General features: G+C 38.0%; 1 protein-coding gene across 2 annotated transcripts in view; it reads left to right on the forward strand.

Annotated features, from left to right (window-relative positions):
* Positions 1-14,651, forward strand: part of LOC123539685 (translation initiation factor eIF-2B subunit delta-like) — a 39,149-nt gene that overhangs the window by 14,430 nt on the left and 10,068 nt on the right. For both annotated transcript variants that reach the window (XM_053527259.1, XM_053527258.1), the window contains exons 3-7: positions 2,642-2,748; positions 4,702-4,946; positions 8,497-8,611; positions 11,056-11,132; positions 11,490-11,592. In XM_053527259.1, the coding sequence (XP_053383234.1) occupies positions 2,642-2,748; positions 4,702-4,946; positions 8,497-8,611; positions 11,056-11,132; positions 11,490-11,592 (647 nt within the window). The remainder of the gene's footprint in view (positions 1-2,641; positions 2,749-4,701; positions 4,947-8,496; positions 8,612-11,055; positions 11,133-11,489; positions 11,593-14,651) is intronic.

Genomic DNA, 14,651 nt, shown 5'->3' on the forward strand with positions numbered 1-14,651 from the left:
TCAAACTTGGTTAGTAGCATCCTGACATGATCCTCCATCTAGATTACTCAAATATTTCAGCTTGGCCCCTTTTAGGGGCAGCCAGAGCTAAAAATTTTAAACATTTAATTTACTTCTCCTCATGGACCACTTGATGGATCTGCATCAGACTTAGTCTGTAGCATCATTAGAAGGTTCTTTTTTATGTTTGTTCAAATGGGAGCACTTGGCCTTTTTTAGGGGCTGTGAGCTAAAAATAGAAAAATCTTAATAAACAACTTCTTCTCATGAACCGCCTGATGGATCTACTTCAAACTTGGTCTGTAGCGTCATAAAAAGATCCTCTCCCAATTTTATTCAAATGACCACACTTGGCCTCTTTTTGGGGCTGCTAGAGCTAAAAATACAAATAACATGTTCTTCACAACTTCTTATTGTGAACAGCTTGTTGGATCTTCATGAAAACTTGACTGATATGTACATGTAGCATCATTATAAGGTCCTCTGCCAAAAATCAAATATGGGAGCTTTGCCCAAATTAGGGGCCATTAGAGCTAAAAATGGAAATACAGGGCTCCAGATAAGATGCGTATTAGCGTAAATTACGCTTTGAAATAATGCATTTACGCATGTGCGATCATTTTTAAGTGTATAAAAACGTATAAGAAATTACAGAAACTCCTGCAATGACTTTTTACTAGCGTAAACAAAATCTGAATCATCTAAAGGCTTTACGTAACAAAGCACGGTCAGCATTAATTCTCCCACACATAACGTACACACGCATTGAATGGTACTTTATAAGTTAAACTATATTATATACTCAATGCATTTGTAAATCAAATAGTTGGGAAACAATATTGATGGTACGATAGTGTATTTTAAAGCGGTGTCAATTTAAAATATCAACCTCCGGTGTAGAGTAAACAACAAAATGTCTCTTTCTAAGATTGTAAAAAGTGAACAAACACTACGCATCTTTAAACCAACAAGAACGATCATTAAAACATATTTAAAGCTATATTGAGTATTCTATTGGATTCAGTAGCGGTGTTTTAAGCCAAAGTAAGCCAAGGGAGAATAAAAAGCAACAGCTTGAATGCTGAATTGAAACTGAACTGCAAACAAATTCACCAAATTAAAAAATGTGTTTTAAAACCGTTTTCTTTTTTTTTTCACATTTACAAATTTTCAGGAGTAAAATTACTCCTAGTAAATTTTAGACTTTACCATTTTACTCATTCACAAAAATTATGATGAGTAAATACTCATAGGCCAAAAAAATTATCTGGAGCCCTGGAATACCTGTAGATGACTTCTTCTCATTAATGGCTTAATCGATCTTCACCAGACTTTGTCTGTAGCATCACTTTAAGGTTCTCTCCCAAATTTGTTCAGATGAGTGTGCTTGACCCGTTGAAGCCCGGGGCTGTCTGTTATAGCTGAAAATAGAAATACTTTAAAATGACTTCTTCTCATGAACCTCATGGACTTGGTCTGTAGCATTGTAAAGTCTGCTCCGAAAGCTGTTCAAATGGGGGCACCCCAACCATTTTAAAGGCTGCCAGAGCTAAAAATAGAAATGTCTTCAAACAACATGTTCTCATGAACGGTTCGATGGATCTTTACTAAACTTAGTCTGTAGTATGATTGTAACGTCCTCTCCAAAGATATTCAAATAGGGGCACTTGGCCATTTTTAGTGACCATTAGAGCTAAATGCCTTTGCAAAACTTCTTCCGACTGCTGTATGCAGATGACCACAATATGGAGACCTTGCAAAATACCCTCATTGTGTATTTTTCCATCAAATTTTAAAGACCTAGGAAGTGTCAAGTTTTTGGCACCTTGGCAGAATCACTGACCTTTGGTAAGACAGCTGAATGGCTTTCTCACTTGAAAAAATACTTCAGTCCGAGCAAGGTTTCAAACCAACAGTGTTGAGGGGCAAGAGATTTGAAGTTAGCAGTTTTTATAATACTTTTCAAGATCAAGAAGGTAAAGTTGAAGTCACTCTTGGCAGGCAAGCTTAATTTGACTTACTGTGTCAGAAAAATTAAGTCTAACACAGTATAATTACCCCTTACTGAAGAGCTTGCCAGACAGTAGTCAGAACTACTCCCCTAGGGTGAAGGACAGAGGGCAGATAGTTTTGAGAATAGACATGCAAACCATTCAATATGTGTTTGCTTCTTTTTGTTATGGGCCTACTTTGCAATGCATGGCTCTACGGCTGTGTTTGGGGTGCTCTGTGCTTCCGGGAAATCTACCCTTTTATCTTTTATTACAATTTACATGACATGAAAAATACATTTCTTATTTTTTCTTCTAAGGTTTTGACATTATGATTAGCCCAGCAAAATACAGCGTGGAATATAGACCCATCATATAGTATACACTTACTGAATGTCTTGCCAGTCAATAGGCAAAATTATAAGCACTCTGTACTTCGTACCTCGTGCATTGGTTCTGACTATTGAAGGGCGAGCTATTCAATAATAGATTTATTACATGACATAAGAAATAAATTTTCAGTTTTATTTTTAAATTTTTGACTTATAAGCCCGGTAAACAGGTGTCAAATATAGACTGTTCATATGTGATTTAAATTAGAAGTTATGTATAATGAATACTAAATACCCTATATATATATATCTTTGAAGGAACTAAGCCTGGTTCAGAACCTAAGGAAGGGAGCATGGCTAGCAGTGGAGACGGGGGCCAACAGCTAACCAAAGCTCAGCTTAAAGCAATGAGACGAGAAAAACAGGTATGTGTTCTCTCATTTTCGGTAACTTGTTCAATGAGGAGTTTTTCTCACACAAGATCTACACATGGATAATGTAGTATTGAATGGGAATTATGTCTCCCCCTCCCCCCACTGGGGGAGACATATTGTTTTTGCCCTGTCCGTCGGTCCGTCACACTTCATTTCCTCTCAATAACTAGAGAACGATTTGACCTAGACCCTTCAAACTTTATAGGGTGGCAGGGCTTATGGAATAGATAACCCCTATCGTTTTTAGGGTCACAGGGCCTGAACATGGAAAACAATTTCCGATCAATAGATTGAGAACCACTTGACCCAGAATGTTGAAACTTCATAGGATGATTAGACAAGAAGAGTAGATGACCCCTATTGATTTTGGGGTCACTTTATTAAAGGTCAAAGTCACAGCAGACAGAACATGGAAATCCATTTCCGGTCAGTAACTTGAGAACCATTTGACCTAGAACCTTCAAACTTCATAGGGTGATAGAACGTACAGGGTAGATGACCCTTATTGTTTGTGGGGGTCACTCCATCAGAGGTCAAGGGGCCATCTGTCTGTCACCTACATTTTAATCAATAACTGGAGAACTATTGGACCTATAGCCCTCAAACTTAATAGGGTGATAGGACTTACAGAGAAGATGACCCCTATTATATTTGTGGTTACTAGATCAAAGGTCAAGGTCACAGGGGCCTGAACATGAAAACCCATTTCTGATCAATAACTTCAGAACCACTTGATCCAGAATGTTGAAACTTCATATGATGAATAAACATGTAGAGCAGATGACCCCTAATGCTTTTTGGGTCACTTGATCAAAAGTCAAGGTTACAGGGACCAGAACATGGAAAACGGTTTCTGATCAGTAACTTGAGAACCATTTGACCCAGAACCTTCGAACTTCATAGGATGATAGGACTTAAAGAGTAGATGACCCTTATCGTTTTTGGGGTCATTTGAGCTATGGTCAAGGTCGCAGGGGCCTGAACATAGAAAACTCTTTCCAGTCAATAACTTGCAATTACTTGACCCAGAAAGTTGAAACTTAATAGGATGATTGGACATGCAGAGTAAATGACTCCTACTTGTTTTGAAGTAACTTGATCAAAGGTCAAGGTCACAGGGGCCTGAACATGGTTTCCAATTCATAACTTGAGAACCACTAGGCCCAGAATGTTGAAACTGAGTGGGGTGATTGGACATGCCAAGTAGATGATCCCTATTGCAGCCAACCATCAGTGTCTCTTTGACTTTCACTCCTGTCCCCTATTGACTTATTGCATATACAGCTGCATTTAGGGAGACATGCGCTTTTCTACAAAAGCATCTTCTAGTTTTGTATGCATTGCCATGTAGTCAATAATAGTTTCAACCAGACTGTTTGAGCCATATGGTAGGTAGCTGTTTTATTTACAGATTTCTAAAAGTAGACAGCTGGATTGGCAATGACAGTTTCTAGATCTTGCTGTTGGTTGGGCTTGTTTAGTAGATTAATCAATATTTATTTAAAAAGAAAAAAAATGTCTGTCTGTCAAACAGTGAAACATGCAGTTTTGCATATACATATACTTTGAATATAGCTTGATGGTTTTTAGTTCCTTGTTTGGTTTTGGTTTGGCACCCTTTTACAGCAGTTTTTCATTTATGTAAAGGTGGGCATTTAACCTAATTAGTGTTCCTAATTTCTGTACCAGTATAAAACTGTACTCTGCAAGTAACTACCAACTTCTGTATTTAAATCAGAGGTGGAGGACAAATTGTTTCTGGCAAAATGTCTTCCATCAAATCACCTCGGATAACATACACCTTGTCCAAGGGTCGACGTGCATCAACAGGATACATAGATCTGCACACTGCTTATAGAGCTTAGTATATATTTTATTTAATGCAGGAGAGTTTCATCAATAGTGGATGAGTTAGGTAGTATATATATACTATGTATCTTGTAGGAAGCCCAAAGGGCTGCGAAGACTAAGGCCAAAGATGATAAGACAACAGCTGCCGCTCAGAAGAAAGAGCAAGCTGTACGCGTGCCGGATAGCGTGAAGGCAGATGTCCCAGAGACGCAGAAACGAGTGGCAAAGAAACTTGAAAAACAAATGATACCGAAGAGAACATCAGCACAGAGAAAAGTTAGGCTGTTTAATCATCTACAGCAATATGAGAGAGAAGTCTCACTGACACAGTCTCTACAGTACGTGTTATTACTCAGATGAATAACTTTCCCCAAATGAAAACAAAGGATATTTTACTAATATGGTGGCTGCCTTGATGGCCAACTTTCATCTTGACATTGAAACAGTCCTTCATGAGAAATAGATTTTTAAAAATCAGCAGACCTTATCATGTCTCCCCCAGGAAACATATTGTTTTTGCCCTGTCCATCCGTCCGTCCTTCCGTCCGTCCGTCTGTCCATCCGTCGGTCACACTTCATTTCCGAGCAATAACTGGAGAACCATTTGGCCTAGAACCTTCAAACATCATAGGGTTGTAGAGCTGCTGGAGTAGACGACTCCTATTGTTTTTGGGGTCACTCCGTCAAAGGTCAAGGTCACAGGGGCCTGAACATTGAAAACCATTTCCGATCAATAACTAGAGAACCACTTGACCCAGAATGTTGAAACTTAATAGGATGATTGGTCATGAAGAGTAGACGACCCCTATTGATTTTGGGGTCACTCCGTCAAAGGTCAAGGTCACAGGAGCCTGAACATTGAAAACCATTTCCGATCAATAATTAGAGAACCAGTTGACCCAGAATGTTGAAACTTCATAGGATGATTGTACATGCAAAGTAGATGACCCCTATCGATTTTGGGGTCACTCCATTAAAGGTCAAGGTCACAGGGGCCTGAACATTGAAAACCATTTCCGGTCAGTAACTTGAGAACCACTTGACCCAGAATGTTGAAACTTAATAGGATGATTGGTCATGCAGAGTAGATGACCCCTAACGATTTTGGGGTCACTACGTGAAAGGTGAAGGTCACAGGGGCCTGAACATTGAAAACCATTTCCGGTCAGTAACTTGAGAACCACTTGACCCAGAATGATGAAACTTCATAGGATGATTGGTCATGCAGAGTAGATGACCCCTAACGATTTTAGGGTCACTCTGTTAAAGGTCAAGGCCACAGGGGCCTGAACATGGAAAACCATTTCCAATCAATAACTTGAGAACCTCTCGATCCAGAATGTTGAAACTTCATAGGATGATTGTTCATGCAGAGTAAATGACCCCTATTGTTTTTGGGGTCACTCCATTAAAGGTCAAGGTCACAGGGGCCTGAACATTGATAACCAGTTCCGATCAATAACTTGAGAATCACTTGACCCAGAATGTTGAAACTTCATAGGATGATTGTTCATGCAGAGTAGATGACCCCTATTGACTTTGGGGTCAGTCAATTAAAGGTCAAGGTCACAGTGGCCTGTTCATGTAAAATCATTTTTTGGAAATAACTTGAGAACCACTTGACCTACAATGTTGAAACTTAATAGGATGATTGGACATGCAGAGTAGATGACCCCTATTATACGCCCGTTTGAAAAACGGGACGTATTATGGGAACGCCCCGGGTGGGCGGGCGGGCGGCGTCCACAGACTTTGTCCGGAGCATATCTTCTACATGCATGAAGGGATTTTGATGAAACTTGGCACAGTTGTTCACCATCATGAGACGGAGTGTCATGCGCAAAAACCAGGTCCCTAGGTCTAAGGTCAAGGTCACACTTAGAGGTCAAAGGTCAAATTCAAGAATGACTTTGTCCGGAGCATATCTTCTTCATGCATAGAGGGATTTTGATGAAAGTTGGCACAATTGTTCATCATCATGAGACGGAGTGTCGTGCGCAAGAACCAGGTCCCTAGGTCTAAGGTCAAGGTCACACTTAGAGGTCAAAGGATACAAGAATGAAAACTTTGTCCGGAGCATATCTTCTTCATGCATAGAGGGATTTTGATATAACTTGACACAAATGTTCACCACCACGAGGCGGAGTGTCATGCGCAAGAACCAGGTCCCTAGGTCTAAGGTCAAGGTCACACTTAGAGGTCAAAGGATACAAGAATGAAAACCTTGTCCGGAGCATTTCTTCTTCATGCATAGAGGGATTTTGATATAACTTTGCACAAATGTTCACCACCACGAGGCGGAGTGTCATGCGCAAGAACCAGGTCCCTAGGTCAAAGGTCAAGGTCACACTTAGAGGCCAAAGGTCAGATACAAGAATGACTTTGTCCGAAGCATTTCTTCTTCATGCATGGAGGGATTTTGATGTAACTTGGCACAATTACACACCATCATGAGATGAAGTGTCATGCGCTGTTCCCTTCTTTAGAATTAATTCCCCTTGTTGTTACTATAAATAGCTTATATTGTAACTTTTTCATTACTAGTCGTAGAGAAAAATCGAGACCACTTTTCTGTAGTACAACATGCATGCTACATCCAATTATGAGGTTTATTTTGACCAATCTCTACCTGGTAAAGATTTTTGTGTGGACTTACAATTTTTTTTTTGATTTTTTTTTTTTTTTTTTTTTTTAAGATTATCTTCCCTTAGTTGTTACTATAAATAACTTATATTGTAACTTTTTTATAATTGACCGTAGGGAAAAAAACAAGACCACTTTTTTGTGGTACAACATAGATGTTACTTTCAAATTTTAGATGTATTTTAAGGTATCTCTACCTGGTAAGGAGTTTTTTTTTGTGGACTTAGAAAAACAAATGACTTACAATGATTACTAAACAACCACAAATACAGGTGCTTGAGTAAAGAAATTTGCTGTGACGGGCGTATATTGTGACATTCTGGCACTCTTGTTTATTTTGAGGTCACTTGATCAAAGGTCAAGGTCACAGGAGCCTGAACAGTGACTTGAGAACCACTAGGCCAAGAGTGTTGAAATTTAGCGGGATGACTGGACATGCCAAGCAGATGATCCCTATTGCAGCTAACCATCAGTGTCTCTTTGACTTTCGCTCCTGACCCCTATTGACTTCTTGCCTATAGGACTTTGCATTGGGGGAGACATGCGCTTTTTTACAAAAGCATTTTCTAGTTACTTTAGGAACTGGCATTAAACGTTATGGCGAAAAAGGTAGACAAAAGTGTCTCGGCTCTGAATACTATTTGTTTTTTTAATACCATTTACTGTACTTAATAGTGTAGAGAAATTCTTTGAAAATTGAGTTGTTATTGGCCTATGTCAATACTTGAGCATATAATCAGTGTGTGAGATGCTAGAGTAGTGAAACTTATCTCCAAACTAGTATTGAAAACAGTCTCCAATCTCGAGTATTGAAAATGGTCTCCAGACTTGAGTATTGAAAACGGTTCCCAAACTGGAGTGTTGAAAATGGTCTCCAATTTCGAGTATTGAAAACGGTTTCCAAACTGGAGTGTTGAAAATGGTCTTCGAACTCGAGTATTGAAAACGGTTTATAAAGTGGAGTATTGAATTGGTCTCCACACTGGAGTATTTAAACTTGTTTCTGAACTCAAGTATTGTGACTGGTCTCCAAACTAGACTTTTGAAACTGGTCACTGAACTCAAGTATTGAGATTATTTTTTTTGTCTGCGAACACAACTTTAGGATCCTTTGCCCAAACCTTTTTAAGGAAGTACACTCAAGAGGGATTCCAGTATGCATTAAAAGTTAAGCTCTGTTATAAAATTCAAGCTTTAATAAGTTAACATAAATTACATTTATGTTTCTTTGTCTTAAATTTCAAGATTTTCAAGTGGAGGGATCCATCCAGCTGTAATACGTCTAGGACTACAATATGCTGAGGGTGTGATCAGTGGATCTAATGCTCGATGTATAGCTCTTTTAGCCGCACTAAAGATGGTAAGTTTTTGATTTACAGGTGCTTTTTGTAAGCACCTTGTCATTCCTATATTTTAAAATTTTCCACAGAGTACCCCCTCCCGTACCTACCCCCACTTTCAGTTGTCCATTTTAACAATCACAAGAGTGCTGTTGCTACAGCAGATTGCCCTTGGAAGTGGCTTTGGTATATTTGGTATACCGTATAGCGGGTTATTTCTGCGGTCAAAATATTCTGTGTTTTGGCCCCAAAAAATGTGAAACAAATTTCTGCCTGTTTAATTTCTGCGGTTCCACTTAAAAGGAAGAGAAATTTTTGCGTTTTCGGTGCCAATGAGGAGGTAATTCCTCGCATGATCAGACGTTGTGAGAATGATAGAGTATGAAAAAAAGTAAACTAAATTACTGGTAACTGCTGTAAAGTAACTTTGCATTTAATGAATACATTGTAGGATATAATAACTTGCGAAATGAAAAAATATAAGTCCAACAACAATAAATTAATGCACAAACACCAACTGCAAACTACGGTGTGTATATATATAACGGTTAGTAACGTTACACTTATATAAATGTTACCAAAGTTTGGAAGATTGCCACAAGGGATTAATAAGCACAATACAAGTGAAATTCACTCAGTTTATTTCATTCACAAAAGAAAAAACGTTTTCTGAGGGATAAACAGTTAGGACTTTGATTGATCATCACACCTAATTATCATGATTATACCATTATCGGTAATTGTTAGATAGCGACGGTAATTTTGAATAATTAGACCAGGCCATTGTGAACTTCGGATTACTTGAGATAACGTAGCGTGAAACAACGTTGGTGAAAAAAATGCAGATTTTTTGCATTTTAAATTTTTGCTAGATGAATATTCTGCTGGAAATATTTTTGCGATTCTACCGAGAGACCGCAGAAATGCAGAAATATTTCCCCCGCAGTACGGTACATAAAACAAAAGAATGATTTTTTCCAGACAGTAAGTAAGTTATTCACTCTTTTTCTATATTAAGATTTTCATTTTAAGTTTCATATATATTTACCTCCAAAATTGATTAAAACTTCTATTTAGGGTTAAAAAATGCCTTTATTTTTCATATATTTTCATCAAAACCTGGTTGACAGTTGAAACAGAATGCCTTCAAAATTTTGCATGTCTTTGATATCATGAGGTGACAGCACAGAACAAGTAACATATCCCTAGCTTGCATTTTGTAAAAGATTTTTGTACCCCCCGACAACAAAGTTGTAAGGGGGGGTATACTGGTTTCAGGTTGTCTGTCTGTCCGTAGACACAATCTTGTGCGCATCATCTCTCCTCATCCCCTTGACACAATTTAATGAAACTTCACACAAGTGATCAGTAACAACAGTAGTTGTGCATGGGGCATGTTAGGTTCTTTCAGAAAAAAAAATTGTAGAGTTACGGGACTTTGTTTTTTGTTGCTATACTATATACATAGACACAATCTTGTGCGCACCATCTCTCCTCATCCCCTTGACACAATTTAATGAAACTTCACACAAGTGATCAGTAACAACAGTAGTTGTGCATGGGACATGTTAGCTTCTTTCAGAAAAAAAATTTGCAGAGTTACGGGACTTTGTTTCTTGTTAACATACTCTGTACATATAGTCTGCATATGCAATCTTGTGCGCGCCTAATCTTCCGAACCCTTGCACACAATTTAATGAAACTTCACACAAGTGATCAGTACCAACCCTAGTTGTGCATAGGGAATGTTATGTTCTTTTAGATAAATATTCTGCATAGTTGTAGGACTTTGTTTTTGTTACTATACTGTATACATACAGTCTATATGCATACAGTCCACATAATTATGCAATCTTGTGTGCGTCAAATTGCAATGTACTGTGTCAGCGCATGCGGGGGGTACATTCATCACCTTTAGTGATAGCTCTAGTTCTGTTTAATTTTGAAATCTCAGGGAAGTTTTTCAGAACCTATGACGCCAAAATCTTTTTATCATGACATGACTTCACAGGACAGGTTTCATATTATTTGATTTTTATTGGAAATATTTGCTCCTTTTTCAACTTACAAAATCGTATGTTAACTAGTATTATTGCCTAGCATGATTAGACAACTCTCGTTATGTCTCCCACCATATTGATTTACTCCAGTCTGTGTGTGTATGTGTCTGTGTGTGTGTCTGTCACAAAGCTTGTCCGCACTCTTAAGTCGAACATTTCTCATCTGATCTTCACCAAACTTGAACAAAATGTGTTTGACCATGAGACCTCGGCCAAGTTCGATAACTAGCCAAATCCTCCTAGGCACTTTTGAATTATTGCCCTTGAACTACTGATTGGATCTATATATTATAGCCATCGAGAAAAACTAGACATTTTTCAATGTTGCAGTTGTGGGAGACATGCGCTTTTCTCAAAGCATCTCTAGTTATTATCTGTTTTAACTTAAGCATGGATTTTTTCAGGTGATAAATGACTACAGCACTCCTCCGAAAGAAGAACTATGTAGAGATCTTGCAAATAAAATCAAGCCATATATAAGGTATGCTGATTATTGACTCTGTGATATCAGTAACATTCATGGGGGACTGCTTTACATGGATTTCATGTTTGCATCTACATGTATACCTATAAAATACAATAAAATTCCAATTAATATTATGTGAGATGAAATTCACGTCTTCCTACCCTCATGAAATAGCAGAGGGGAAATATGACTTTGTGTTAGATATAAGAACATGACACTTTCTTTATGAAACACTTGTAAGTCCTTTGTCTGAATTTGATATCTGAGGATATTCACATGCTAGGAAAAATCAAAATTGAGGCAGATGCCAGCAGCAGTTAACTTGAATTTATTTTCTGTGTGTACATTGTAACAGTTTAGTTAATATTTCAGTTTTCTGAACCAGTGCAGGCCACTGTCAGTGAGTATGGGAAATGCCATCAAGTATGTAAAGTGGCACATTGCTCACACTCCGGGCAGTCTAAGTGACACAGAAGTAAGTGAAATTTTGAAATATAAAAAGGTAATTTTGATCAGGTTTATGGGTGTTGCACTTTCCGGTACCTCCCATGAACAGACTCAATTAAACCGAGTCTGCTATTATTTTCCTTGGTTGCATTCTATGCTTCCAGAGGATCTTCTTTCAGATTTTATTTATTGTTTTTAACTAGTCATTGTAGTAACCTTCTATCTTGCTGCTGTTATTCTTTGAATAACTGTTCTTTAACAAATTGTTTAGGCAAAATTTAATCTGTGTTTACTAGACTGAATTTTGGGCTAAAGTCTCTGGCTGGTACAAACAGCTATTACAAAATCAGCAGTTACCGACAACACAACAGGCAACACAGCAAATACAAACACAGCATTTACAAACACAGCAATAATTACAGATACAGCAGTTATAACAAATGTAGCAGTTACAGATACAGCAATAATTACAGACAGCAATAACAAATGTAGGAATTACAGACATAGCAATAATTACAGATACAGCAGTTATAACAAATGTAGCAATTACAGATACAGCAATAATTACAGACAGCAATAACAAATGTAGCAATTACAGACATAGCAATAATTACAGATACAGCAGTTATAACAAATGTAGCAATTACAGATACAGCAATAATTACAGACAGCAATAACAAATGTAGCAATTACAGACATAGCAATAATTACAGATACAGCAATAACAAATGTAGCAATTACAGACATAGCAATAATTACAGATACAGCAGTTATAACAATTGTAGCAATTACAGATACAGCAATAATTACAGACAGCAATAACAAATGTAGCAATTACAGACATAGCAATAATTACAGACAGCAATAACAAATGTAGCAATTACAGACATAGCAATAATTACAGATACAGCAATTGTAACAAATGTAGCAATTACAGACATAGCAATAATTACAGATACAGCAATTGTAACAAATGTAGCAATTACAGACATAGCAATAATTACAGACAGCAATTGTAACAAATGTAGCAATTATAGACATAGCAAAAATTACAGACAGCAATAACAAATGTAGCAATTACAGACATAGCAATAATTACAGATACAGCAATTGTAACAAATGTAGCAATTACAAACACAGATGTAAGTACAGATACAGCAATAACAAATGTAGCAATTACAAATATAGCAATTTATCCTGTCACTTGCAGTATTTTCGACCCAGTATCAGGGTGCCGTATATCTTTCTTGATATACCGTCAGTTGACACGTGACCAGTGATATACGGTCAGTTGATCATGTGACCTTATGATCGATATTGTTGTCACAAGAAATTTTGCATGGAAACCGTCACCATTGTGTTGGAAATGTCCTAACTAAGAAAATGAGTGGTCAAATAATGAGTTTTTATTCAAAAACGAAGAAGTTTTTGCGATTTTTCAATTGTAACCAGATTACTGTGTCGGTGATGACGTCATTCCGCACACTACTTTTTTAAAATGAATTGCCAAATATCGGAAAATGAAGTAATGACAAGATAAATAGAATAATAGGTTAGTGCCTAAGATGGAGAAAATGAATCTGGCTCGGCTCCTGACGTTATCAGGTTCGCCTTTTGCTCACCTGATAACCTCCTCCACCTTGCCAGATAAATTTCTCCATCTACGGCACTAACCTATTATTCTCTATAATTACAGTCAGCAGTAACAAATGTAGCAATTACAAACATAGCAATAGTTACAGACACAGCAATAACAAATGTGTCAATTACACACACAGTAATAATTACAGATATAACAATAACAAATGTAGCAATTAGAAACACAGGGATTACATATACAGCAACTACAGAAAGCAGTAACAGATGTTGTAATTACCAACAAAACAATTACAAGCATAGCTATTACAGACACAGCAGTTACACACACAGCATCCTTTTTCTTTACTTCATACACATTTTTGCATCTTGCATATAATTAAAATGTACTTGTTGTTTTGATTTTTGAAGCAACCCATCTGCTATATCTTTCCACTACAGTTTCTGTTTGTTGCAGGCATACTTTACAATGCATAACTCTGGCCGTGTTTGCTGTGCTCCCGTGAATTATACCCTTGCCTTTTAATTTTTATGCTTTACCCAGGCAATTCCTCTACACTGGACACATATTGTTTTTATGCCCCCAAAGGGAGGCATATAGTTTTTGAACCGTCTGTCGGTCTGTCAGTCTGTCGGTCTGTCCGCAATTTTCGTGTCCGGTCCATATCTTTGTCATCGATAGATGGATTTTCAAATAACTTGGCATGAATGTGTACCACAGTAAGACGACGTGCAGTGCGCAAGACCCAGGACCGTAGCTCAAAGGTCAAGGTCACACTTAGACGTTAAAGGATAGTGCATTGATTGGCGTGTCCGGTCCATATCTTTGTCATCGATGGATGGATTTTCAAATAACTTGGCATGAATGTGTACCACAGTAAGACGACTTGCAGTGCGCAAGACCCAGGTCCGTAGCTCAAAGGTCAAGGTCACACTTAGACGTTAAAGGATAGTGCATTGATGGGCGTGTCCGGTCCATATCTTTGTCATCGATGGATGGATTTTCAAATAACTTGGCATGAATGTGTACCACAGTAAGACGACGTGCAGTGCGCAAGACCCAGGTCCGTAGCTCAAAGGTCAAGGTCACACTTAGACGTTAAAGGATAGTGCATTGATGGGCGTGTCCGGTCCATATCTTTGTCATCGATGGATGGATTTTCAAATAACTTGGCATAAATGTGTACCACAGTAAGACGACGTGTCATGCGCAAGACCCAGGTCAGTAGCTCAAAGGTCAAGGTCACACTTAGACGTTAAAGATCATTTTTCATGATAGTGCATTGATGGGCATGTCCGGTCCATATCTTTGTCATTCATGCATGGATTTTAAAATAACTATGCATGAATGTCTGACACAGTAAGACGATGTGTCTCGCGCAAGACCCAGCTCCGTAGGTCAAAGGTCCTAAACTCTAACATCGGCCATAACTATTCATTCAAAGTGCCATCGGGGGCATGTGTCATCCTACGGAGACAGCTCTTGTTTAA

The sequence above is a fragment of the Mercenaria mercenaria genome, chromosome 16, assembly GCF_021730395.1.
Source record: "Mercenaria mercenaria strain notata chromosome 16, MADL_Memer_1, whole genome shotgun sequence".
NCBI lineage: Eukaryota > Metazoa > Mollusca > Bivalvia > Venerida > Veneridae > Mercenaria > Mercenaria mercenaria.